The sequence below is a fragment of the Nelusetta ayraudi genome, unplaced genomic scaffold, assembly GCF_046127955.1.
Source record: "Nelusetta ayraudi isolate G7.1 ecotype Tasmania unplaced genomic scaffold, CSIRO-AGI_Nayr_v1 ptg000003l, whole genome shotgun sequence".
Taxonomy (NCBI): Eukaryota; Metazoa; Chordata; class Actinopteri; order Tetraodontiformes; family Monacanthidae; genus Nelusetta; species Nelusetta ayraudi.
Genome location: NW_027466053.1, coordinates 502,076 through 528,679, shown reverse-complemented (window position 1 = coordinate 528,679; position 26,604 = coordinate 502,076). Strand labels below are relative to the sequence as shown.

Sequence of the window (26,604 nt, the reverse complement as noted above, 5' to 3'; positions counted from 1 at the left end):
AAATAATTGTTATGATATTTAAATAAATATACATACATATACAATGGTTGTATCCTACATTACATATTTCTGTAAGAGACACTTAATATTTTTAGACCATAAGTCTCAGTATTAAACAAGACTGTCTAGAAATTACTGATATAAATATATCAGTAATGTTGGTTGGGTCTCTAATGAGTATAATGCTAGCTTAGGTTAGCATCAGCATTGGTTAATGCTTATTAGATCATATAATCAGCTAATTAACAGCAGCACATTTAATTAGTCATGATAACATTGTGGCTTGCTTGTGATGAACATTTTTCAGCTCTAACTCTGCAGTCACAACTCTTGAAAAGTTGTGAATATTCTTCAAATGCGACTGCTAGCGTTAGCCACTGTCACGGCTAGCACCGCCCTGAGGACACACAACAAACGTACGGCAGCAAAGTGGACCAACAGATTGTGCATCTACCAGAGCAAATGTTGTGTTTAAAGGAGCTGCTAGTGATGCTATTTCAAGTCCAGGACGTGATGGATCACTTTGTGTCAGAACAGGCTTTCAGCTCGGAGCTGTGGAGCCACTTTCGCTGAGCAAGCTGGCCAAACAATCAAAGATTCATGAGACACAAAGAAAAATATGTGTTCCCAGACCAGGGTTGACCTACAGTGTGACTTCTTGTACGGCTGTAACTCTTTGATGTACTGGTATTTGCTGTTCTCATCAGGCTTCCTACTGACCGTGTCTGACGCTAGAACCACGGTGCTGGTGTGTTTCGGACTCACCTGTGTTTCCCCGCTGCTTATCGAGTGCTGATCAGGAGCCTGTTCAGTGTCCAGCTCAGTCTTCAGCTCCGGCTCTGGGGCAGCAATCGGCGCCTTCACCTGCTCCTCACTCGACTCCTTCACCTCCTTCTCATCCTTCTTGCCTTTGCCCTTCCCCTTGTCCTTCTTCTTTCCCTTTTCCTCTTCCTTCTTTTTCTTCTCCTCTGTCTTTTCTTCCTGCTCCTTCTTCTTGGACTCCTTTAATTTCTCCTCCTCTTTCTTTTTCGTCTTCTCCTCTTTTGCTCGCTCCTCCTCCTCCTCCTTCTTCTTGGCCTTCTCCTCCTCCTTCTTCTTGGCCTTTTCCGCTTCCCTGGCCTTCTCTTCCTCCTTCTTCTTGGCCTTTTCCGCTTCTTTGGCCTTCTCTTCCTCCTTCTTCTTTGCCTTCTCTTCCTCTTTCTTCTTTATCCTTTCTTCTTCCTCAGCTTTCCTCTTTGCTTTTTCTTCCTCCTTCTTCTTCACCTTCTCCTCCTTTTCTTTTTTCTTGGTGGCCTTCTTGTCAGTGTTCTCCTCCTCTTTCGTCTCTTTCTTTTCGGCCTCTACCTCCTTGACCTCACCTTCAGCCTCCTCCTTCTTTGCAGCTTCTTCTTTTTCCTCAGATTTTTCCTCCTCCTTCTCTACCGCCTTTTCGGCCTTCTCCTCTTTTTCCTCCTCTTTTTCCTCCTCTTTCTTTGCTGGTTGCTCTGCCTTTTTCTCCTCTTCCTGTTTCACCTTCTCCTCGTCCTTTTTCTCCGCTTTCTTCTTGGCTTCTTTCTTTTTCTTTTTACTTCCTTTCTTCTCGATCTTCTGTTCCTCCTTTTTCTCTTCCTTTTTCTCTTCCTTCTCCTCTTCCTTCTCCTCTTTCTTCTTCTCTTCTTTTACCTCTTGCGTTTCCGCCTCTACCTTGGCCTCCTTTCCCTCCTCTTCCTCCTTCTCCTCGGCTTTGTCGGCTTTTTCCTCCTTGTCCGCCTTCTCCTCCTTGGCCTTCTCCGCCTCGAAGCCCTCGCCCTCGGAGCACTGCGAGCGTCGTTTCAGGAAATTGGAGAAAAGGCGCGACAGTCCTTTGCCGGCTGAGGTGCGTGTTCGCGGCTTGAGCTGCTCCTCCTCAGGGGAGGTGGCTACGTCAGCGGGCCCAGGCTCAGAGGCCTTGTCCTGGGCCTTCTTGCCGGACTGCTCCCCCTCTGGCTCGGCCGCCGCCGCCTCCGGCTTCTCCTGGTTCTCCGGCTCGGGTTCAGGCCCGGCACCGCTGGTCTTCTGCTTGCCCTCTGTGTCGGCCTCGCTCACTGCACTCGCCTCTGTTGTCATGGTAGCCACTGGGAAGGAGAGCAGAAGGGAGATGGAGAAAGGTCACGGTGCGCGCTGCGCTAGATGTGACGGTGCACGGCGCAGCTATACTTGGAACCACACAAACGAGATTAGGAGAGCTGAACCATGAAACCCATGACAGGCAAATGACAGGCTTTCTCGCTTGAGCAGGAACGAAAAAACAACTAAAATAAGTGAATTGAAAGACCAAGATCTCAGTTTCTGTCAGAGTTTGGTGGGAATAAAAATAGGGGAACCTGTTGAGCGTCTTTGGGGATGGAGACGAGTGCTTGAGGGACTCCTCCAAACACTATTACACTCCAAGAGCCTCTACAACCTTCAGATTCTGCACTCACATGACCCTTTTCCCGATCCTTGCCAGACTCGATTAGGAAAAAAAATGTTCAATACCTAAATATTTTGTGTTAAATACATTTTATATGAAGGGTGGCTATTCTAGATCATCTAAACATAGGCATTTAACGTTTTTTTCATTTGTCACATTAATCCACATATATTGGTCATATATTTAATGTCTTCAGTATGTATCTACAGTGTAGAAAGTAGTCAAGATAAAGAAGAAACAGGTGTATCCAAACTTTTCTCGTCAATACATGTGGTGTTCTTCGATGTTCTTGCACGTCCAGCAGCAACAAATCAGAACAAAACTGGGCAGCATAGTGGCGCGGGTGGTTAGTGTTAGCACTGTCGCCTTACAGAGATTCTCTCAAGGTTGCCAGCACAAAGACTAGTACATTAGGCTAATTGAGAGCTATAAATTGTCCATAGGTGTGAGTGTAACTGCGACTGGCCGTTAGTCTCTCTGTCCTGCAGTAAGATGGTCCACTTGTCCAGTGTGTAAATCTGCCTCTGCTGCTCTCCAGCAGAAGCAGTGAGTGTGAAGGCACTGGCCAGTGCCAGTCTGGCAAAACTAAACTAGACAAGCCTTTAAAGATGCATAAAAAAATAGTGCATCTATTATGTGATAAAAAAATATGATAATTGGGCAACAATTATTATCACATGTCATCTCACTGGTATCAACTCACTGGTATGAATGGAGCGGTTCTGTGACATAAATGCCAATCAGGTTGCATTGTTTGTATTGTATGTTTACTTAACAAGGATCCAAATCAAACTGCGGCGGGCCAACGTTCATTGTCACGTTGTTGATGTTCTCCATCAAGTGATGAATTAGCTTTTCATCATGCAAATGGGCCCATCAGTATGCATGTTTCCAGGCTCTCATTGAATATTTCATCATTTGAGACGACGATCTAATCGGTGGCAATTCACCACGGCTCATTTTCCCGACTAGGTATTGCCGTGTCTGCGCTGAGTTATTGTTGCGTTGCCAACTCTGGGTGACACGGAAAAGATTTGCTCCATAATGCATGAATCCAACTGCCACCCACACACCATATTCAAAGATAGACGCACATGTGCACGCACGCGCGCATTTTACCGTGGCACACAATAGCCCTCCTTGTTGTCCTGCCTTTGTGGGTCTATGTGAAGTTTTGGGGCAGCGCTCACAACAACCGCATATCACAGACTCATTAAACCTCAACGCAAACAAAGGGGCCATTCTCCTGCCGAGTGTGCATCAATCCTGCTCTTCATCTCACACAAGCCTCTTCACTGGTCATCACAGGCACTCAGCACACCCATAATTGAGTTTGCTTTGTCGCTAATGCTAAGTATGTGGCGCTAACAATAAAAATAAAAAAAACTGGGACTGGGACTACAGTATAATTATCATTGAACAATTTATCTCAAGACAAAAACATAATTAGCCCTCTGTTGACAGCCCACCACAGATTCTATTTTTTTTTCATGCAGGAATGTTCATGAGGAGACAAAAACACGTCGGCTGCGAGGCGGTTTAAGAAAACGGTGCAAAGACTCGGCTGTGTGGAGGCATTGGTGAGGCCTTTTTGTGACATCACAAAGGGCCATTTCCCAAAGCACACGCTTTCTGAAAAAGTCAAACAAGCAAAGGAAGAAAGGAGATTTTTAGAGGTTTTCTTATTTCTGGGGGAGGAGACACAAATCAATAATTGAGAAAAAGACTTGGTCAAGAAATATCAAATTAGGCAATATTCTGTATATATACATATATTACATGTCTACTAATATCTTCTGTTTCCTCTCTTTTCAGAAGTTTCACTCTGGGGGACAAAAAATTATTTTATGCAGCTTCCTCAGAACAGTCTCTGAACCGTCTACTCGCGCTGGAAGCAACTTTTGCGGCACGATTGAAGTCAAGAACGGCCCCGGAATGAGACGCACAGAAACTTTTATTCGCCGTCGTGACAGCGAGAGGATGAACGTGATATATTTAGAAACATCCAACCCGAGCGAATGGCCCCGCTGTCAAAAATACACCGCAGGTGTTACGCAACCGCGGCAGCCGAGCGGGCACATCGTCGGCACGCATCACCATCAACGTTTGTAGAAGATGAGACGAAAAAGATTATTAATAAAATAAAAATAAATCACGGTCTAAGTGGTGTCTCATGTGTCCCTGTTTGTCTCCTCCATATGTAGTTCAAGTCCCGCCCTGCCCTGCCCTGCCCTGCGTGGGGTGGGGGAGGGGCGAGGCCAGCAGACAGGGCCCATCTTCCAGATGTACAGGGCGGCCCAGAGAGGGTGCAGCCCGGCCCGCCGCTATACCATCCACTCCACACTGGCACGACGGGGACAGCAGGAGGGGAGGGGGAGGAGGACATACACACACACACCAAATCCTCTTTAGCCCTCCCTTTGTTTGTGTCCAGTGACCAATAATTGTGCTGCACACTATAACTAATCCTGCCTCCACCCTTCCCCCTCACAACGCAAGACCCCCCATAGGCGTATTCCCTAGGTCACTACGTACACACACACACACACACACACACACACACACACACACACACACACACACACGGGTGGCTATGCATCAGTGCTCCCGTGTGGTTCTCCTCCTGTGGGCCTTTTTTTTAATGCTCCGTCATCTCAATCGTGATTGTCAGGAAACAGACATGCCGCTAATGGACCAGCTGAGCTTGTGCCTGCCTGTATGACGCCGCCTCCTCCATTTTGTGCCGCCCTCTCAAGCCAGCTGAGCAGCGCTGACCCGCGTCGCCACCGGCCCAGGCAGTCGCAAGCATCGATCTACAATCAAGCGTGTTTTATTTCTCTGGGTGGAGATAATTGGGTGAAATACTGGAGCTGCGTTCAAAGAAAAAACCTTAAAAAAAAAAAAAAAAAAAAAAAACAGCCTGCTTTCCATCCTCCATAATTAGTGTCTTCAATGAGTTTAATTATAGATGAAGTAGGCCACCCTCTGGCAAGAGGGCTGAGATCAGGTGCGAACCACCAGGGGCGGCGGTCCACTCGGGCTGTGATTTAGCTTCCGTCTGTGTTAATGCCATCTGGAGAAACGTCATCACATGTGAGAGCCGTCATTAGCTGCATTTCCATGACCCCTAGGATTGTGCAAAATCTAAATGTCTCGATAAAAAATGGTCATGGAAACACCTAGACCTAGACTCAAATACAGCTAAAAGGTTTTGACGCTCTCATGAGGTGGTTTTTCAGACACATCCATATAGAGGAATACCGCAAAAGTGTCATGGAAACACTTTTTTCACATTTACACGTCAGCTGACGTGACGTACGAGGGTCACATGACCAGTTCACTGACCAGTGAAAATGGCGCATTATGATTGGACGGAGGAGGGGACGGAATATTTTTTACAAGTAATCAAAGAGAAAAATATGACAACCATTCTCGACCGCAAACAACGTCACAATGCAGATTTATCACAAAATGTTTTGCACCTCCATCCTCCTCACAGTGGGGTCTCACGGGACGAGATTTGACGAGAATTACAGCTTATGCACATCTCACCATTCAAAGGAAATACCTGCAAATCGCAATTGAACTGCAATGTCCTGTCCCTCACGCTGATGTGCAAACAATCAACGTATCCACCTGAGAACAATGAGCCAACTTCTTTTCTTGAAGTTGCACAAACTTCAGTCGGGAGTTTGTGTTTGCAGTCAGGCACAGAATTAGGTCATCGCACCGCCACGACCACTGTGGAGATATTTTGCTTTTCTAAGATGTGCCAACAGCGGTCAGTGATGCTCACTGGAGAAACTCCACAGAGCACCGCGATTCATTCTGAAACTTCTAGAATCTTTGAAGATGAGCGTCTGCATTACAATAACACGCTTTGTGCAACGTTTCAATGATATTGGTGTGTGTGTGTGTGTGTGTGTGTGTGTTGGAATGAGACGGAGAGCAGTGAATGGAGAGCAGATTACGCGGACAAGAGGAGGTGCGATGTATAAATAGCCTGCGTGCGCTCAGGAGATGCAGAGACTCATTAGTTAGTCCTTTACAGACGAGCTCAGGTCTATTCCTGCTCGCAGCGCCCTGCGCACGCCATGCTAACGCACATGTGCGCACATGTGTGAGCGGCTGCCAGGAGTTTTTTGGGAGTGTGTGATGCGGCCGCATCTAAAGCAACTTTTCTTAAAAACACAGAGGTTCAGTTTGCTGGGAACGAGGTCCCTGTGCCACCCCCAGCGAGGACGAGTTACCCACTTCTTAAAAAGCAAGCGGTCTTTTAGTTTTAAGAGCGCCGCCCTGCTGGAACACGCGGACAAAAGGAAAGCATGTTTCCTGGGTGCTGAGAGTAGGCTTAGGGAATTAGAAGGAGTTTAGAGTTAATCAGCCCCCCCAACCTAAGTGACCAAGTGAGATTATCTCCATCTATCTACCTGTCTACACTAACTGATCCAACTGTCTCGCTCTGGCCCCGTCTCTCTTTTGTCTGCGGGTGTGCGTGCTCCTGTGGCGGTGAGGGAGAAGCTGGCAGACGCCAGCGATGAGCCGTGCTGATTCACGCTTTGGCGTTGGAGCCCCGCCTACCTGGCAGAAAAATCAGCAGAAACGGACGCGCCGAGAGCAAATGCTGTGACAAACCTCCGGCCACATGGCGGCTCCTGTCAGCCTCCCGCAGTAAACAGACGCACACATGCCGGCACACACGCTGACACGTGCCCGGCTAAAACTCTTCCTGTGTTCTGCGTTGATTCAAGTCTGCCCGGCAACGCTGCCTCAGCGCTTAACAGGCGGACCTGGCCGCAGTCCTAGCAACTGTACATGCATTTTTGATGGATGTTTTTTGTGTATAATACTGCTATGATTTCAAATTAAAAGCACTCGAGTTTTGGGGAAGTTCAGGGAATAAATCCATTGACCACGATGCAAGGTGGCGCTCAAAGGCAGGTGTCGGGTTTAAAAAAAAGTTTGACTTATTTCATCTTATCCCTCTGTGCAAAGCTCAAAGTCAGTTCGAACACCAATCAATAGACACAGATGGTGCAGGAGCCTGGCGCTGTAACATGAACCAACATGGGAGAAGAATGGAGTGGCTTCATCGATTGGCTGCGGTTTTCCTGAAAGCAATTCTGAGGCCCATTTCCAACATCACCTCAGCCAAAGCCTGTCGCAATAACACACAGCAGCAGCACTGGCGCGCAATATTTGTTTTAAATATTTGTTTAAAATTGCTAAATATATTCAAAAAAAATCTTGTTTTTTCACTGATCATCCATTCGATAGAGGTTCCGAAGTGACTCTAACTGTGACTCTCATGTCCGCTGCTGGCGGTTTACATCTATTCACACCGCAGAGTGGTAGTCTAACTGCACAAATGCATCATAACTCCCAAAAGAGGATTAACAGCAGCTCGCTCCTCTGGGACTCCTGTGACCTCACTCTCTCGTACACACACACACACACACACACACACACACAGAGCAGAGCCAACAAAAACATCCCTGGCCGTGGCTCCCTGATCATATCGCCGCTGATTCAGCAGCAGGGCAGCAACCACCGACTCTTATCTCTGCCATTTCTCAACCTCTTTGTTTACACTCGGCGCTGGCGCCGGTGCCGCCTCTGCATCTCACCATCATCCTCCCCTCTCTGCCAGATCCGCAGCGCCTCATAAAAGATTATCCCACTATAAATATCTGCTGGTATCATCATCATCATCATCATCAATGAAGACGAGGCTTTACCGGATGATGCTCTCCTAAGTGCGTTACATGGATGGCGAAGGAGGGGGGAGCAGGGCAGTGCATACAGTGCACACACACACACACACACACACACACACACACAGGGGACGACACAGATTCACAGATGCCGCCCTCCAGTCAAGATGGATATTTTTAACCCGTTCGCTCAGATCTGGGGGAGCAGAAACAAGTTTCCTCAACCAGAAAATCCGATGCAAATCAGGGGAAGGCTGTGGAAGAACACAACATCTGTGCAGGAGACTGTGGTTATTTGTGGAAGCAGCTGCTCCCACACACCCAAAACATCACCCATCATCGTCTGGATGGAGCGGCCATCGCACATGTGGCTGCATTCTGGGGACAAAACACGAGTACATGTGCGACCTTTCATTGATTTAAGTGTGTGCTTGTTCGTGGTGTACGCATCATGAGAGAACATGGCATGGAGACTATCCACTATCCGTGGAGGGCACCGGTTTTTAAGACCCAGATTACTACACCTCTCGCGGTGTAGTTTATCGCAGAAAGTTTATTGGCCCTCCGACTTTTTATTCTGTCGAGTGTGTAAACACGTGTGGCAAAAAAAAAAACAAAACGGACTTTCAAAAAGTGGTGGTGAACTTAGCAGCGTTCTGCAGCGTCTCTGAAATGCTGCAGGAAAAAGTTGAAGCCCTTGAATGAAATTCCGCCATCGCCGATTAGAAAGAGCCGCTCTGGATTCACGGTTGGATGCTGGCGAGCGCACAGCTCTTCTAACTGGAGCAGCACACAAACCAGCCACCGCTTTAGGAAAACCGCTAAAAAAAACAAAACAAAAAAAAACAGTATATCGCTCGGGCCACAAAAGCGCATCGTATCGACCAACTTTTTTTTCCCTTTCATTTCGCCTCCCCATTGAACGGCATCGGCAGCGCGCCCGGGACATTTAAACGCCGTGCGTGCAACGAAAATGGCGCCGAACATCCAAGAAAACAAATAAACACTAACTCATCCCCGCCGCCAGAGGAGCGTGAGTCCGGACCGTGGCTTCACTTACCTACTGTGAGAAAAGCATCAATGGGAGAGGAGGGGAAGGCAGAGAACAAAAAAGGGCGCGAAATCCGGAAGTAACAATTTTAAAAAATATATATATATATGCGTGCGTAGATCCAAATATTCCGCTCGGCGATCACAGGAGAGACAATGTTGCGGCGCGACACATGCTTTGTTGTGCGGAAGGTGTCCGAGCGATGCTCGTAAAGGGGGCGGAGCCAGAGCGGCGAGGCTGGGGCTGCCTGCAGCCGACCAACCGAGCAGCGAGCCTGAGCCCGGAGGTGAAGGACGCAACTTTCTCAGAGACACGATTAAGGTGCTGCAGCTTCCCCTGTAGAGCCGGAGATGGCGTGACGGACAGGTGCAGCGGCGGCCCGAGCTAATTATACCATTAAAAACAAACAGAAAAAACAGCAAAAACCAACTCCGACGGGCTCCAGTGTACACTACCAGTGAAAAGTTTGGACACACCCAATGAATGTAATGTCTTTTCTTTCATTCTCATCACTATTGACATTGCAGTTTCTCACTGAAGGCAATCAAAACTACGTAATGAACACACATGGGATTATGTAGGAAACAATAAAAGGGTAAAAATAGATCAAACACGTTTTATATTTAAATTCTTCAAAATAGCCACCTTTCATAAAAAGCATATTTAGTTGACATGTTATTTTTTTGCTGCATGATTACACGTCTTGCTCATATTTTTGATGTCATCAGTATGTAGGTAGAATGTAGAAAGTACTAAAAGATAAAGAAAGAACATTGCATTAGACGGTGTGTCCAAACTGTTGGCTGGTTGTGTAGTTTATGGTATTATGGTCTCTCTTCTACAGTGGGTGAAGAAGCTACACTCCCCACCTCGCTGCAATTAAACATTTGTTTAAGTCGAATTAATCCTATTCAAACCCTATGGACTAAAGCTGTGCAGGTTTCCTGTTGTTGATTCATGTGCAGGGAAAAGCGCAGGACTTTTCAATGAGCAGGCAGCGCTGACGTTTACACAAAACTGGTTCACATTCGGTAGAGCTCGGACGAAAAATATCCCCACTTGGAAACCTCTCCATATAACCAGCAACCACCACGCAAGCCGGGCATTCTTTACGGCTCCCAACATTGTCTCCACCCATCTGCCTGACCCCATTAGGGCCATACGGCTCCTAGACAAAGGGGAGGGAGGGGGCAAAGGGGGTTCATTATTCTCTCGCAGACACACGGCTAAAGGAACCATCAGCTTTGTCTCGCATGCACGCCGGTGTCACGTGTCCCTTTTTCAAGGGCTGTAAATCTGACGCAAATTCAGCAAATCAGGGAATAGGTAAAGAAATATTCCTACCAGCGCAAAAAACTGATTCTGTGAATATTGTGTCAGGCAGTCCAAGGACAAGAAATCAGGAAGCAACGCCGTCCGTCCGGCAGCTGGCAGAGAGAACGTCTCTGTAGCTAACAGCGACAGTGGCATTGATAACGCTTGTTTTCTGCTGTGGACTTTGATCACCGTTCACAGCCAGGACGCATGAGCAGAACAAGGGCGCGCTCGCCTGCTGTGTTTGAACTTCACCGTGACGTGATTGACGGACAGGGAAGTTGTGCGATGGGTCGTTCCCGGGGAAACAAAGTTTCCAGGACTTTTTGTAGGGGAATGGGAAGAGCAAACTTGGAAGAACACATCCCAGCCTGGCCTGCCGTTGCATAGGAACCCTGCCTGCCCTGCCCTGCCCTGTCTCTGTGCCTATACAGCAGCAGAGCAGCGGAGCAGGTGTGGAGCTGGACCCAGGAGAGAGGGAGGAGAGAGGGGAGGAGAAGAGGAACCACGGTCCCTTGAGACGGTGACAGACTGGAACCACAGCCGCCGAGAGTCTGAGACACACCCCTCTGTTTTCCCCCCTGCATCGCAGCCTGCCTGCCTGCCCTGCCCTGTTTTTGTTTTATTATTCAAAAGCAAGGGGTAAACACAACGTGCACTGCTACCGTGCACGGCTGCCGTGCACTACTGCCGAGTGCACGGGGGGTTATGTTTGTTTGGAACATCTTTATCCCTCTCTGGCTCCGCCGCTCTGTCATTACGTAACGGCCCCATTCCACATCCGCCCAATTCGCCTCTCTGTGACTCTGAGCGCCGCATCTGGGTGCGCATGACACACACACACACACACACACACACACACACACCGTCACCTTCCCCTAGTGGATCTTATGTAAAACAACTTGAGCAGCTTTTCGCAAAACGCTTTAAATATGAACTTTCGCGTGCAGGCAGCGAGGTTCAAGGGGCCTCGTTGTTGCAGAGCTTTCAGGAGCTTCCGACGACGAGGAGGACGGCAGCAGAGCATCAATATTCATGAGGCGCCATTAAGTTATGAAGAATTCATGAACCCGGTTGGCTCCATGTTTCTGCCCCCTGTCTGCCTGCAGACATGTTGCCCGTCCTCCCTGTTCCGGGGGTTGAGTCTGAATGTTAACCCTGATACACAGCCGGGGAAATTTTAATTATACATTGTGATGTTACTTGGAGTGGAAGAGTGAGAACATCCTGCAGTGCACAAAAGAACATTCTGGGTAACGAGCTAAGACAGATCAGAGGAGGGTAGCTCTCAAAAAGATATAGTGTTGGATTTTCTGCAGCCAGCTATTTGCCACAATGTTTGCACCCTGTGCAAAGCAATAAGTCAGACTGGGTATAAAAGCATGGTATGAATAAGCATGTGCTTTGGCTTTGGTGTCATATCAGATCTTCTAATAAGGCACTGGAACAAGCCCTAGAGCTCACAGCTCTCTGGACAGATTGCAGCAGAGACCCAAGGCCACCTAAGCACACGCAATATTATGTCGGGTCATTTGACGCTCCTGTAGCTAGTGAGGTTTCTCTTGTTTGACACTGCCCTCTGGTGGTGGGAAGTTGAAGTGAAGGCTCTCACATAATTTGTAAAATTCACTTTTCAAATGTTTTCAGAAAATGTGTTTCAAGCCTTTGAAAGAACTAGGGAAAAGGGGAATGGTTCCTCCTCTACATCTTTGCCTTGCTCCAATATGAAGAATCGGAATAAATAATGTGAATGTAGACTATATTTTTCTTTCCTTCCCAATATGAAACAAATCTACAATTTCCCAATTTGAAATTGTATGGCAGATAGAATTCTGTGAAATAATTGTATATAATTTTTTACATTTCAAATATTTTGTATTCAATAGAAAGGGAATCCCCACTGTCACAAATCGACCTTCACACAGAGCTGTGAGGCGGGCTGGCAGCATGTGTTTTTGAGAGATAAAGATGTGTTTGCGTCCAGATGCCTCGGGGTACAGAGTCACCCCACCCCTCCTTAGACTATCTAAAAGAATTCTAATAATTCAAAATCCTGTTGTTTTGTATTCTCCCTTTTGTTATTGTCAGATTCTTTCAAAACTGGTTGTTAAAATTGTTTATTTGATCGTTGTTGTTTTTTTTAAAATAAAAATCGCAAACTCATACATACTGGGGTATTAAACCAACTGATAAATAATTTAGATGCACTGTCACTTTTCATAATGTCAAGCTTTAACTTTTCAGGATGAAAACATCAAATTCTTCTTGGTATGAGAGGGGCTGTTTAATTACAAGTGAACTCTAATGCTTCTCAACCACATTGTGATTATGTAAGGGGGATGAGGTCAGCATTAGTTCAGAGAGGTTAGGCAGCAGATGCTTCGGTTCTTAAACATGTAGCTCGTTGAAAAAGAAAGCAATACTCACGTCACACAGCGGTAGCAGGTCATAGTTGGTGGAAGATGCCGGAAAACGTTTCCAGGTGGTGGAGGGAAGAGGAGAAAAATTGTGTCAGCTCAGTAAAAAATACTTATTACAAGTAAGCAAAGAAGGCTCCAGAAAAGCTTACAGTAAGCTGGTGTACATCCAGTCCTCAGGACAAATGACTCCATGCAAGTGTCATTAAAATGAGCTGAACTCAGGGTACTCAGAAATTATGCAGTTCATCCATAATAAAGTATGACTCGGGAATTAGAGATCAGACAAAATGGCCATTAGCGATTCAGAGAGGAGGGGAACGATTGTCTACGTGTTAACCAGACCTGAATCTGTTCAAACAAGTTTTGCGTCTTGCATAAAAACAGCCCACTTGACTTAAATGTTTTCCCTTTTTTCCCTCTATCACTGCTGCACGTCCAGGCAGAAGAAGCAGCCAGGATGTGCAGCCTGGTGAAAACATGCTGGTCATTACTACAATAACCGTGTCTTTACAACATTACAGCCTCGTTATGACTTCTGTGTTCTCGTAGTAACAAAAAAAACCGAACAACAACAACAACAAAAAAAGCAGCCCAGACTTTAGTCACATAATCCCACAGTCTGGGCTGCAGTGAACTCCTGGCAACCTGCCGCCAAGAAGAAGGAAACGCACCATCGCTCAGGGGGGGGAATTAAACAAAACACAAACCAGAGGAAACAAAGGGTGTCTGGCCTCGCCAAGTGTCGGAATGGGCGACAAGTACCTGCGCAATCCGGTGTCTAGCCGCTACCGTCAGTGTGACGCCATCGTGCCGGTGTGTCCCTGCAGCGGAGCCCGGAGACTGTGGCTCCGGCTTCCGCACAGAAGGCGCTGTCGCAGCGGTGACGAGGCAGCCGAGAGGAGATGGGTGGAGATCAGAGGTGGGTGCGTTTCTTCAAAAACACCACCGAGTGTCAGAACAACGTCACACTCCGGGGGCTGCGACACACACACACACACACACACACACACACACACACACACACACACACACACACACACACACCAGTCCATGTTATTAAAATAAATAAATAAATAAATAAACAAACAAATAAAAACGGGAAATGCAGATGGGCCAGTCAGGAAATGCTAATAATACATTGCAAGTGGGTCAAAATAGGTGCACCGATGGGAGCGATTAAAGGTGTAACTCAATGTTTTGTCACAAATATTTCACTTTAACATACTTTCCTTGTTTGATTTGAACAAAAGCAGACAAAAGTACACAAAGTGCAAACGTGTTGTATCCAAAAGAAATGAATGGTTTGTGAAAAAAAAAATTGGCACCATGCATTGCAATACACCTATTCTGTAGGTATGCTGTCATCTGAGTAAAACCTATTCTCACATGGTGTGCACAGCATCACACTCTGGGAAAACAAATTGAAATCCAGAGAAAAAATACAACTAATACTGCACAGTGTCCAGAGTCCACTACTATTACACAATAGTGGTCACAGTGACACTGAACAATTTCTTATCAAAATGTCAGATGAGTGTACAGCAAGTAAACTTGGGCCTGTGCATTTGTGGAATGCGTGGTCAAAGATTAAGCTCTTGTTCAGCCGAGGCCTCTGTGCCAGAGTTGCTCACAAGTAACCGCACATCAGCTGCTTGTTTCAACGGGCCATCTGGATTTTTTTTTCTTCTTTTTTTTTTTTACGGACCACCTAAAGCAGACAAACGATGTTTCCAGGAAGTACTTTAAGTCTATATGTTAAAACAGATCAGAAATACACATCAGATCAACCTAACCTTTTCACCTGTGTGTGGCATTTGATGTGAGGTTGGTTGGCTGCAGACTGTAATGGACTGTTCCCAGACTGCTCCAGATGGTTCAGTTGGCCCTCAGTCTGGCAGCTGCTATATCTGGGACATCTGTCTCATCCCTCAGCAGGTGAGCACATCTGGCTTTAAACCAACACAACAATTTTTTTTAAATCCTAAAAATTGGGCTTTCAGAACACGTTTTTACTATTTTTGGATTGCAACCCCACAATTGACATAGCATGCCGCTCCTGGTTATGAATAGGACTATACAACTCTGGCTTACGAGAACATGGCAACACTCCACATATCAACATCCTTTCCTCGTCCCTGACCTTAAGAAGCTAAAGTTCACAAATCTCTGTATGAGATTGCAGTGACAAGAGAACTAAAGGGCCAGAGAATTGTCTGCACTGCCAGCTAAAAGGTGTTGATGTTGACGCAAGAAGTGTTGCGGTGAAGCAGAGTGTGTTCGTTGGAGAGGGTGCTGGGCAGGCAACAAAATTATATGGTGGTTTTAAACCAGAATAGCAGAGCGTGCAGTGTCAACAGCAGGGTTGCCATTCTCACAGATAGTAATCGGCCAATCGTAAAAACGATGTATGCAAGTAGGCAATCGAGGGAAAATATTGATTAAAAAACATTGGTTTGCATTAGTTCAAGAGTTATAAAGTGCAACCTTTAATATTACATATACGACACTGTTCTTCAACTGTATGAACTGAGAGGTAAAAAGACCTCTTCAGCTACTGAGAAGAGTGTGTTTTTTTTTTATATGAAATTGAATCCCAGAGTTTCACAGTCAGGTAGATAAATGGTTGTCCTTCATTACTAACATGTGAAACACTCGGGACGACACCTCTTTGCTATTTATCATGTTGAGCAGTGAGGGTCCACCCTGTGTGATTAACTCCGCTCACAAGCCTTCTGGATGCTCACACATGAAGATAAGAACAACGGTTGCCAGCCCCGATATTTCAGGCGCCATTTTTGAATTATTTTTTGAAAAGTATCTTCGACCCAGTGAGAACATGTGCTGCCCCCTGTTGAGTGTTTCTGATAAATGAATACATTCATTCATGAAATCTGTTAGTTAACGACAGAGCTGCACAGAGCAAAATGGGCTTCATCCCTTTGGCTTTGGGACTAAACTGGCAGGAATATACTGGAACAAAATAAAAATTATTATTATTATTATTATTATTATTATTATTATTATTTTTATTTTTTTTTATTTTTATTTTTTTTTAGTAGTAGTAGTAGTAGTAGTGGTGGTGGTGGTAGTAAAAATTGCAAACATTGCAAAAATTGTAAAGAAAAAATAAATATATATTCCTGTTAATTTATTTTATCGATGATCGATACACTTGTTGAGGCAGATGAAGACCACCCATGAGAACGCAGGCAGCTTGTATCATCCACAGGGAGCACTGTGACAGGCTACTTGACCAGGAAGAAAGTAGACGGGTGAGGATGACAGGAGCTCTCAGCGGGAGCGAAAAGCGACTCGGCGCTCAGACAGAAGTTATGACTTGAACATGGCCGATAAAGGACCTTTTCTAACTTCTTGTATCATCTTCTACCTCTCGATCGGCGCCGCAATATTCCAAATCCTCGAAGAGCCAAACTGGAAATCAGCCCGGGACAAATATATACATCAAAAGGAAAACATTCTCAAGAGCTACCCCTGCTTAGACAAAGAGGACCTGGAGAACATTTTAAAGGTAGAGCTTGTTTTTTTTGTTTTTTTGTTTTTTTTACTGACACTTTGTACCTGACGGCGCTGTGGGCAGACTGGCTCTCATCAAACTATTAATGCCGTTTGATACTGACGCTGTTTTCCGTGTCGGTCTCCGGTGAGTTTCTACCGGTGTTGTCGAGGAGAAGTTGCCGGGACCTACATGCCTGGGCAGCTCAGAACCAGTTTTTCCTGTTGGAGGAACACAAATGTATTAAGCAGCGTAAAGCGTCACACTGAAAACACGCAAATGTCGCCCTTAGGTAGTGAAACGCGCTATTGTTACGCTGTTTTTAAACCAAGTTTTAGGTTTCATCTGCGTTCAAAAAGAAAACATCGTAGAAGGCATAAAACTCCCACAGACCCGCAAACATTTGAGTGTTTGCACAAGGTGTGTCTGCTCACAATAACTCCTTCAGTCGCTGCAAAATGTCCTGCCTCGAAAGACGAGGAGTGCAGACTTTGCACACACTGATTTGTGATGGATTAAGTGTTTAGTAATATTTACCCACCCAGGCGGTGTCCGAGGCGGCGGGCCAAGGAGTGACCATCACCGGCAACGTTCACCGCAACACGTGGGACTGGCCAAACTCAATCATCTTCGCCTCGACCATCGTCACCACTATCGGTGAGTGCTGGGCATGTCACCACTCGGGTGACTGAGTTCAGTTTAAGACAGGACTTCTATTGAAGATGGAAAACACACAACGCACACACAACCACCTGTTCACTTATTAGGAGATGTAGGGTGAATTAATTTGAATGAGTACAAAACAAGTTTAAGGGTACTTTTTAATGATAGGATGATATGACTTCCTGCCAGACACATGCACATTAGGTTAGTTGGCAACTTTTCCAGGGCGTAACTCTGCCTTTGCCCTGAGATAGCTTGGACAGGCTCCAGCTACAAAGATGAAAGTGCAGACAACAGGCAACCTTATATCCATGAAGTAATAAGAGTAATTATGTAAAAAAAAAAAAAAAAAAAAAGAAGAAGAAGAAGAAGAAGAAGAAGAATTTCTCAAATCTTTTTGCACTTTCTTTTTTTTTTTTTTACTGTAATCGTCAGGCTTTGGTAACATTGCTCCCAAGACAAAGGGTGGTCGTGCCTTCTGCATCGTGTATGGTCTGTGCGGGATCCCCCTGTGTCTGGTATGGATAAGTGAGTTGGGCTCATTCTTTGGAGACCGGGCCAAACGTCTGTCCCAGATCCTGATCCGCAAAGGCGTTTCAGTGGTAAGAAACTCACTGGTAGCTGTGTTTGTCAAATCAAAACACACCCTCACGTGGAGTCACTGTAGTCTAAACAAATATGTTAAGTGTTTCTTTTCTTCTCCCCGATCAGAAAAAGGTCCAGTTGACTTGCACGGCCTTGTTCCTGTTATGGGGGCTGCTGGTGCACCTGCTCATCCCTCCTTTTGTTTTTATGTCCATGGAAGAATGGACCTACTTAGAGGGTATCTACTATTCTTTCATCACCCTCACAACGGTTGGTTTTGGAGATTATGTGGCAGGTGGGTTTAATTTTGTTGGACCATGTTGACCGTGTTTTGCTAAAGACTTTTCCTACTCTTGTGGAGGTCATGAAATGAAAAGTCATGTTAGTGCATGAACTCCTATTGCAGGTGTGAATCCAGACATTGAATACCCCAGGCTGTACAGAGTGTTTGCAGAGTTGTGGATCTACATGGGCCTGGCTTGGCTCTCTCTGTTCTTCAGCTGGAATGTCAACATGGTGGTGGAGGCACACAAGGTGCTGAAGAAGAGACGGCATAGGAACAGACACGATTACGACCACAACGAACCTCCGTCTGTGAAGGACAAGCCCAGCACCATAGACATCTTTAACTTCCCGAAGGAGGAGGACTACAGCACTATCATCAAGGAAATCGGAGCCGTAGCACATCGGTTAGAGCCTAAAGAAAATATAAATCGGTCCAAGAGTTGCAGCGACATCCTGGCGCACAACATCCAGACGCTGGACCACTCGCCCAAGCGCAGGCGCAGGATCAGTATCAGTGAGGTATTCATCAACCCAAATCCTGTCATCCCTGAAAAAGAAAGGTGCTCCCAAATCCGAGAGAGCAACGGTGAGTCTGAAGCTGTGGAATGTGGACAAACAGACAAAGAGATAGGGGACAACTGTGCATCTGATCCAGAAACTGATACTGGTATCTTCATCACTGTGCCACTCAGACATGCCACTGAAGAGGAAAGCGTGCAACATCCGGATGGTCGGGATACTCGCTTCAAAATTTCTAAAGTGGCAGAGGGCGATTTCATAAAAGCCACTACAGAACCTGTGAAAAAAGACCCAGATAAGGGCGACCAGAGCTTAAATGGCTTCTCTTAAACTTGAACAAATCTGCACAACCGATCAGGCCTTGCAGTGGGCATAAAAGCACTGTGATGTATCATAAAGACTGCAGGAGTGTGTGACCATGCAATTAAATGAACCGATTCACTGCTTCTCCAAAGACAGTGTTTTTTATTAAACTTTCCAATCATTACATGCAAGAGAAAAAAATGAGCGGGAGAATAGAAAGTGTGTTTCATCCACACAGTAGGCCTATTATTTTAAATGACACAGCAGTGCTTTGTGGACCGCTGTGCCTATCAGCAACTTCCCCTCAAAGGGAGCTGCAACAGTGGAGCCCATGATCTCACGGCCGCTGTCAGCGTACACCTGGCTCACCAGTGGCTGCTCTGAATGAATGTTCTTGATCTGGATCACCTGACGAAGACATCAGAGGAAAAAAAAAAATTACCAGGGACTTTTCAAACCTCACTGCCTAATGTAAGATTCAATGAACAAAAAACAAACGCTGACCTCAGAGCCTGGTGGATCCTCCACGTCATACACTACAATCTTCATGGCGTTTGCATAACAACCAAGCCAAACGTCAACTGTCCTGTGGTCCACCTCGATGTTATCACACAGGGACCCAACGGCTACAGACTGGTTTTCAAAAGTTGCATATGAAAGTCAGTTTACATGTTTTACGATAAACTATGTTTTTAATAATGGGAGCAAAACAAATGAGAATCAGAAACAGTCCTACAGATCTCCTCATTATCCCTAAAGCTCAGATATAAACGCATCTTTAGCAAGAAACTACGAACAATTATGGTTGAAGTCTACAACATTAATCAACTAGCTTGTTTTTATTATGCAGGCTACGAGATCAAATTCATTACCTTAAGAAAGACTAAATGTTCCCCATCTTGCCTCTCAAACACATCGATATCATGGTCTGCTATGTCTGAAAAGTAAATGTACCTGTGGAGAGATGATCCTCCAAGTTCATGACTCGAACACAAGTCAGAAAATGTTCTGGTTCGATGAGATAAAACATTAAATACCTTTTGTCAGGTGATATGTTGATACCATTTGCAGACATAAAGCCAGTAGCCACCACCCTCACATCTGCAGGGCTGTAGTAAATGACATCACACCAGGGGAGACCCAGGAGGAGTGCAACCAGGTTGAGAGTATCACTGGGATAGAAGCGGTCATTGGTGGCATAGAAGCTCTCCGGTCGGTCCAATGGGAACTATGTCGTTCACACTGGAAGACAAATTGGATGCAAGGATGAAAGGACACAATCATCATAGATCAATTGTTGTATTACAGTTAATGCTTAATATGCTGTCTGTACCTGTGGAGCAGTGGGTGGGTAACTGTTTTAAGGTGCACAAGCGTGTCCTCGGCCTCAAAACGAAAAATCTCCACTTGGCTGTTGCGTCGAGGGTGATTGACGACAAACAAGTACACAGCATCATCTGCATAAACATACAGCCCTGCTTTAAATGTACATGGATTAAGCAATTATAATCCAAATCATGGAAAGGAATTACAAGTAAACATTTTAAGTCTGTATTTGTTGCAGAGACAACATAAATACACATTTTTCCTTCTCAAAATGAAAAAGCAAATCAAAGTTCTCAACCATAAAAAGGGGTTCAGCTTGATCTTCCCACACATACAACACTCTTTTTATATTTGACATGGTGTGTTTCGGCTGTCAGTCGCCTCTCTCATTGACATGTATACTAATGCCATGCGGGTTGAAGGAGCTGAGGTCCAGGCCTCCCTTGATTTGAAGCTCCACTGGATGCGGTTGTGGATGCAGCAGATCCAGAATGTACAGTTTTCCGGGTTCATTAGAGAACGAAGGCATTGCAGGATGCTTTATCCCCTGAGTGTGGTGGATGACACTGCACTTAAACCTTTGCACTGAGCTGCTGCTCCAGGTTAACACACATTTATTGTTCCCGAATGTAACTGAAAATGATGTTTGTATAAAAATGTAGAACCACAAGCACATTGATGAAACTGCACTGATGTAACTCACTGTGCTTAGAAAGGCAAGTCCGTCTCTAAGTATTGTGATATCTTCTGCCCCACTGTCTGCACAATGGAAATAATAATAATAAAAATAAGTCATTACAAATTGCCTTTGACCTCCTACCTCTAAATTAGACTTTGGACTTTTCATGCTTGATCATAAATTCTGTGGTCTAAATGAAAGCAAAGGCATGAAAACCTACTAATGTTATTCAAATAGTGGCAGTGGAGTGGTTTCACAGGCACTTCTCTGAAGAGAAATTCATACATGGAAGAGTTCATAACTGAAAAAATGGGCTACTGTTAAACTATTACATTTTTTAAATTCATGTTGTTAGCTTGGATCATGATAAAACCACTTCAGGTCCCTCCTTGAAAAACCAAAGCAGTATTGGTCAAAAACAGCTATAATCCCAATTGCTCATTGTCGATTACATCGCCACAGTCTGTCTACAATTCAGTCATAGCAACAGGCGAAAACTTACTTTAGTTTGAGTCTATTTGCGACAAAAATCGCAAAAACAGCAAGAAGAGCAGCCAGCAGTGTCTTCTTAGCAGCAGCCATGATTACAATAGTGTGAAAAGCTGGAAGTTTCAGACGGTTTTGGTATGGCTGCACCAGAGATGGCGCTGTTGTGCACATGGTTTAAAGCAGCTCTAGGTAACTTGAGCTTGCTACAAGTTTGCTACGACAATAACGTCGTAGCAAACGTTCAACACTTTTATTACTTTGTCTTTCATTGAGGTCATTTTACAATCTTATGCATTTGTAATAGTAGTATGTAAGACTGCCTCTAAATAAATAAAGCGTGACGTTGCCGTGAAGTGGTTCGTCTGGCGTGTTGGGTCGCGCTTGAATGTTACGCAGTGCAGTTACAGCCAGCACAACCCCACTCTCGCTGCCGAGGCGGCACCATTGATCCTATTAATCGTTTATCTACCGCTTTGCTGAGTTTGGATTCAGAATTTTATGGTCGAAAAGTTACCTAGAGCTGCTTTAAAGTCTTAATCCATAGCATGGTATTACATTTAACAATTACAACAAGAGTGACATATTCAATTTAAAATAACTAAGACTCTTGATTCTTACTTTTGCTACCTGCTACTTTTGTGAATATGCAAGTACAGAAATCTTGATTATGTGTTTGAATATCATCATGACGAGCCAAATAACACACCTAGCCATATGTTAAAACAAAGCATAACTGCAAAAAAAAGCTTGTTCACTTGTTTCATTTTTTTTATTTAAACATTGAAACAAATGTTGTTGTTTTTTTAATTATGTATGAAGAAAGTTATAAAGATCAGGTTTTACAAAAATATTCATATAAAGCTTAACTTTTTCCATCAAATTAGTAAAAAAAACAACCAAAACTGACAAAGCAATTTTTCAACCTTACAGGTTTGACTATTTTGTCAATTCATAGAGGTTCAAGTGTAGATTTCAGTCGCAATTTTTTTAATACAGCGCTGTAAATCATCCATCCACCAGTGCAACATTTATGTAGTCACTTTCTTTTGTTAAATTGAGGCCTTGATTATTTCAAACCCTTTAACCAGAAACCACGTGTCACAACTACTGCAGTTCACAACAAAGGGCTTTGTGGTACACGGAGCCAATCAGCAGCTTTCCACCATAGACCGCCGCTGTGCTGGAGCCTATGATCACCTTGCCGTTGTCAGAGTACACCTGAGTCACCACCGGCTGATCACTGTGGATGTTCTGGATTCGAATGACCTTAAAAAAATAAGTAAACATGAAAGCATGAGACAAATAGCCTAAATGGGAGAAGTTAAAATGCATGTAGGCTAAAGGAACAGAATTAACACAATAAAGAATCAATGAAAAAGCGAAAGGAGAAACCTCTGAACCGGCCGGGTCGTCGGGGTCCGAGATAAAAAGTTTCATTGCATTTGGGTGACAGCCCATCCACAGGTCACCGGTCTCTGGATCCACCTCCACGTTGTCACAGAGTGAGCCGACAGACACGTTCTGAGGGGTGTCACACACAGCAAAATGATCATGCAGCCGTGACCGACTTCTGATCTCAGCTTTTCCAGTTACTTGTGTGAATTAGTGCTCAGAAAGATACAATTTAAGTAGCCAAAATTAGAACTAAATATATATATATAAAAATAAATAAATAAATAAATAAATATATACATACACATACATACATACATACATACATACATACATACATACATACATACATTTAAAACAAAAAAAAAACATTACAATTCTTCTAAAATCTAAATCACTCATGGAAGCGTCACCGGCATCTTCTTTGCATACCTTTACAGGAACCAGTGAGTTGTCTTTTTTCCGGTCCAGCACATGCACATTATGGTCCAACAGATCTACCACGTATATACTTCTGTCATGTCCAAAGGGACACCAAATTGAAATATTTAGAAAATTAAACAGTGGAATGTCCACATATACACTGTTTTTATGACTCTGCGCCTCATACTTACTTTTTGTCTGGCGAGATGTTGATACCATTTGCCATGTAATAACCCTCGGAGACCACTTTCACTTTTTTGGGACTGTAGTACACAACGTTAGTCCAGGGCTGCGCCAGAAACACCTCCACAAAAGTTTTCATGAAATTATTGCTGAAGTAGTGGTCGTTGGTTGCATAGAAGGCATCCGGCGCCACGGCGACGATGTCATTCACACTGCAAAGAGTCATCCGGACTGAATGAGGCCTCTTACACACACAAAGAAACAAAAACTAATTCTGCCATTGCAGCGCACCTGTGAAGGAGTTCATGCTTGAAGGTTTTCAAATGGAGCAGTGAGAGGGAGTCCTCCATGAACAGGAACATCTCCACCTGACTCTGATGTTGTGGGTGATTGACAACAAGCAGGTAAATTTCTCCTAAAAGAGAAAAACGTAAAATATAAATATATATTCAATTTAACAAAAATTCTGCACGGCTTAAGCAAAACACTTGAGTGTGGCTGGATTGATCCAATGGTTGTTGATGACAAATCCATTCAGGTCCAACATAACATTAGTTTATGACATTTTCTTTGTATTTTTAATAATGTGACATCAAGTGGTCCTTACAGCAGTCCACTTCTCCATATGCAGGTAGTTGCACAAAAAATACACTGACAGTGGAAAAGAGTGAAAGTGTCAAATGAACGCAGAATCAGAATATTCATTTCTCAGGTTGAAATATGTGTTAGTTGTGTGCGGAGGTAGTATTATGCCTTTTCTCAGTAAGGGATAAAAGTTCAAAGTCTGATGTCGTTGGAGCCCTAGGTTGTTGATGCAAAGACTTTGTTGAGTGTGATGCGTGTGTGACGTGTGCCATTACCATTTTTCTGGTCTGTGAAGACACTGATACCGTGAGGGTTAAAGGATTCCAGATCGAAATTTCTTGACATGCGCAGCTCCATGGGTTTCATCTTGGGGTCTTTCAAATCAATCGTGAAGATCTTCCCTTTCTCCTCAGTCACTGGCAATCCAGGAAATTTCAGCCCCTTGCAAACAGAACGATGACGTCCAAAGAGAAATAAAAATGGACAATCACAACACAACATTTGGTGGTAGAGCAACGAGGTAACCTAATGTCCTGCAGACTTTACTTTCAAATACAAATATATATTTTAATCTTGAGGAGAGGATAAAAGATTATTTGTCCACTTAATAACCGAATCTCTACGGTTTGGTTGCAGTTTGCACTGTGGACACACTTTTTAAAACAAATAAAGGCTTAAAATTTAATGGCCAGTCATTGCAGATAAGAACATGTCTGGCAGCGTGCCGGCCAAATAAGGTTCTCTTAACAGCGCTGATGTGAAACAGGACACTTTTTCACAAAGCCACGGGTGGCAGGTGATGCAGTTTTGTCGTCTTACCTGCGACAAAAACTCAGGTAATGTAAACCACAGCACCTTGTTGCAGATAATGCAGCATTGTATTGTTATCAGCGCACGTTAACTCTTGACATAGGTTTATCATTTTAAAATAAAAATGGAACTATGCGTTAAAACTAGGGATGTTAACAATTAATTGATTAGCGATTAATAGTCGATTAATAATTTAATTCATTAAATTAAATTAGTTGCAATTAATAAAACTCTTTTTACACTGGGGTTTTTGTTAAATGGCTTGGTGTATACCTGTATACCTAGAAAAAGTTACTTATAAACAACTTTTAAGTGTAAATGTGACCCATTAGAAGTCAATTTAAAGTCAGGATATATGTTCAAGGTGTTTTTTCTGTTCTCTAAATTAAAAATGGGTCACATTGGACCCTCAACATTATTAAAGGCTAAATAATGTGTTCCTTACACATTTTTCATTGTGAAATTTAGGTTCTCAGGAAGAAAAAAAAATCGCCACTTACAAATTAATCGTTAATCGATCGAAGGTCAATCAACTAACGATTAATGAATTAATCGATAATTTGCATTCCTAGTTAAAACACGTTCATGGCCTCCATAATCTGCGATCAGTTACAGGAGGGTCCCTTGTAAGTGGGCGTGGCACGAACCGCTTGCTGGCGGGAGCGACAATGCAACAACAAGTATGTGGACATCATTAGTTAACGTGTTGATCCACTTCTCTATCAAAGCGGTGTTTGCTGATGTCGAACTTTAGCCCGATGCCCTGGAGTTACTCACAGTGCTGATGAAAGCGCGCCCGTTGTCGAGGATGGTGATGTCCTCTGAGCCGAAATCTGAAATCACGACAGTTTGCGGCGTTTACTGACTCTCACTCTTGACGTCACTTTACGCTCTGCGTTCATTGCAGCGATGGAACATGCAGCAGCAGCAGCAGCAGCCGCCACATACCGAGTTTCTTCAGCGGGACACAGTTGGGAAGGTGTTTCTGGGTCAGCTCTCGGTTCGCCAGCAGCCTCTCGCTGCATTGTGTTGAGCACAGCGAGTTGAATCGAGGTGGAAACAAGACAACAGTTCCAGTTAGATTCACACACGGCGTCCCCACGAACAGTCCGTGTGAACAACATGCATTGCGTGAGGCGGCGGTCCTCTGAGCTCTACCTGAGGAGTTCGGCCCTGTTGCGGAACACCACGAACAGCATAGCCAGCACCGCGACGACATAGACGAGCTTCCACATGTTGGAGTCCAAACGGAGTGAAGTTTCCTCCCCAACCACCGCGACTGACCAACCTGTCTGCCTGTCCGTCCGTCTGTCTGTCTGCAGCCTGGTGGCTACTGAGTATATGTCGAGACTGTTCTCACTCAGAACCGACTCTTTTGAAGTGAACGACTGTTCAAGCAGCAACGCGATTGGCTAATATGCCCAGCGTCGCCTTGTGTGCCCTGCGCACAACAGTAGAGGGAGGTGCGGTGCGACACACAGCAAGATTCAGAATCATCTTTCATTTAAATAACGTTGACAGAGATGTTGCATTGTAGCGACGTGGGTCATCTTGTAGAGATTCTTCTCCAAAACAGGAAGAAGAATTACTGGAGGAAGAACCATATTTAAGTCTAAAGAGTAGCTGAACTAAAACCAACAAACTGTTACTTGTATACTGCATCCCTCCTTTTTGTTTCAGATGTTTTAATTTATATTTTGCTGTGATTCTAAGTTCTTCTGGTGTTGTCACAAGTTCAAAATTTATAAATAATTCGTTTTCAATTGCAAGTCAATGATTTATTTTTCCACATTTTGTAGCAGTATATATACACAATTAAATTTTACATGTTATATGGTGGCTGCTTTTCATATATATATATATATGTATATATATATATATATATATATACATATATATATATATATATATATATATA

General features: G+C 44.3%; 3 protein-coding genes and 1 pseudogene across 23 annotated transcripts in view; 1 reads left to right on the top strand and 3 right to left on the bottom strand.

The window, feature by feature from the left end:
* The window catches only part of LOC142888423 (uncharacterized), a 33,376-nt gene extending 19,904 nt beyond the window's left edge, over positions 1–13,472 (bottom strand). For 11 of the 21 annotated variants that reach the window (XM_076026691.1, XM_076026709.1, XM_076026822.1 and 8 more), the window contains exons 1-2: positions 9,206–9,381; positions 766–2,093 (exon numbers count right to left, since the gene is read on the bottom strand). In XM_076026691.1, the coding sequence (XP_075882806.1) occupies positions 766–2,085 (1,320 nt within the window). In that variant the 5' untranslated portion in view covers positions 2,086–2,093; positions 9,206–9,381. Of the gene's footprint in view, positions 1–765; positions 2,094–9,205; positions 9,383–12,937 lie in introns of those variants that run through there. The other 10 variants (XM_076026754.1, XM_076026763.1, XM_076026798.1 and 7 more) reach the window with 3 other exon arrangements.
* Positions 13,473–16,069: 2,597 nt separating this feature from the next.
* Positions 16,070–20,927, top strand: LOC142888527 (potassium channel subfamily K member 5-like). Its single transcript, XM_076026920.1, has 5 exons — positions 16,070–16,459; positions 16,990–17,101; positions 17,543–17,709; positions 17,819–17,987; positions 18,099–20,927. The coding sequence occupies exons 1-5, from the start codon at positions 16,274–16,276 to the stop codon at positions 18,824–18,826; spliced, it is 1,362 nt and encodes a 453-aa protein (XP_075883035.1). The 5' UTR covers positions 16,070–16,273; the 3' UTR covers positions 18,827–20,927.
* On the bottom strand, positions 18,939–20,302 carry LOC142888572 (serum paraoxonase/arylesterase 2-like; annotated as a pseudogene).
* A 1,153-nt stretch (positions 20,928–22,080) lies between the features above and the next one.
* Positions 22,081–26,063, bottom strand: LOC142888534 (serum paraoxonase/arylesterase 2-like). The gene is made up of 9 exons (XM_076026933.1): positions 25,845–26,063; positions 25,635–25,705; positions 25,464–25,519; positions 24,152–24,317; positions 23,583–23,706; positions 23,300–23,503; positions 23,118–23,199; positions 22,686–22,814; positions 22,081–22,559 (listed from the first exon to the last, which is right to left on the bottom strand). Exons 1-9 carry the CDS (start codon positions 25,919–25,921, stop codon positions 22,398–22,400), a joined length of 1,071 nt encoding a protein of 356 aa, XP_075883048.1. The 5' UTR covers positions 25,922–26,063; the 3' UTR covers positions 22,081–22,397.
* Positions 26,064–26,604: the final 541 nt, after the last annotated feature.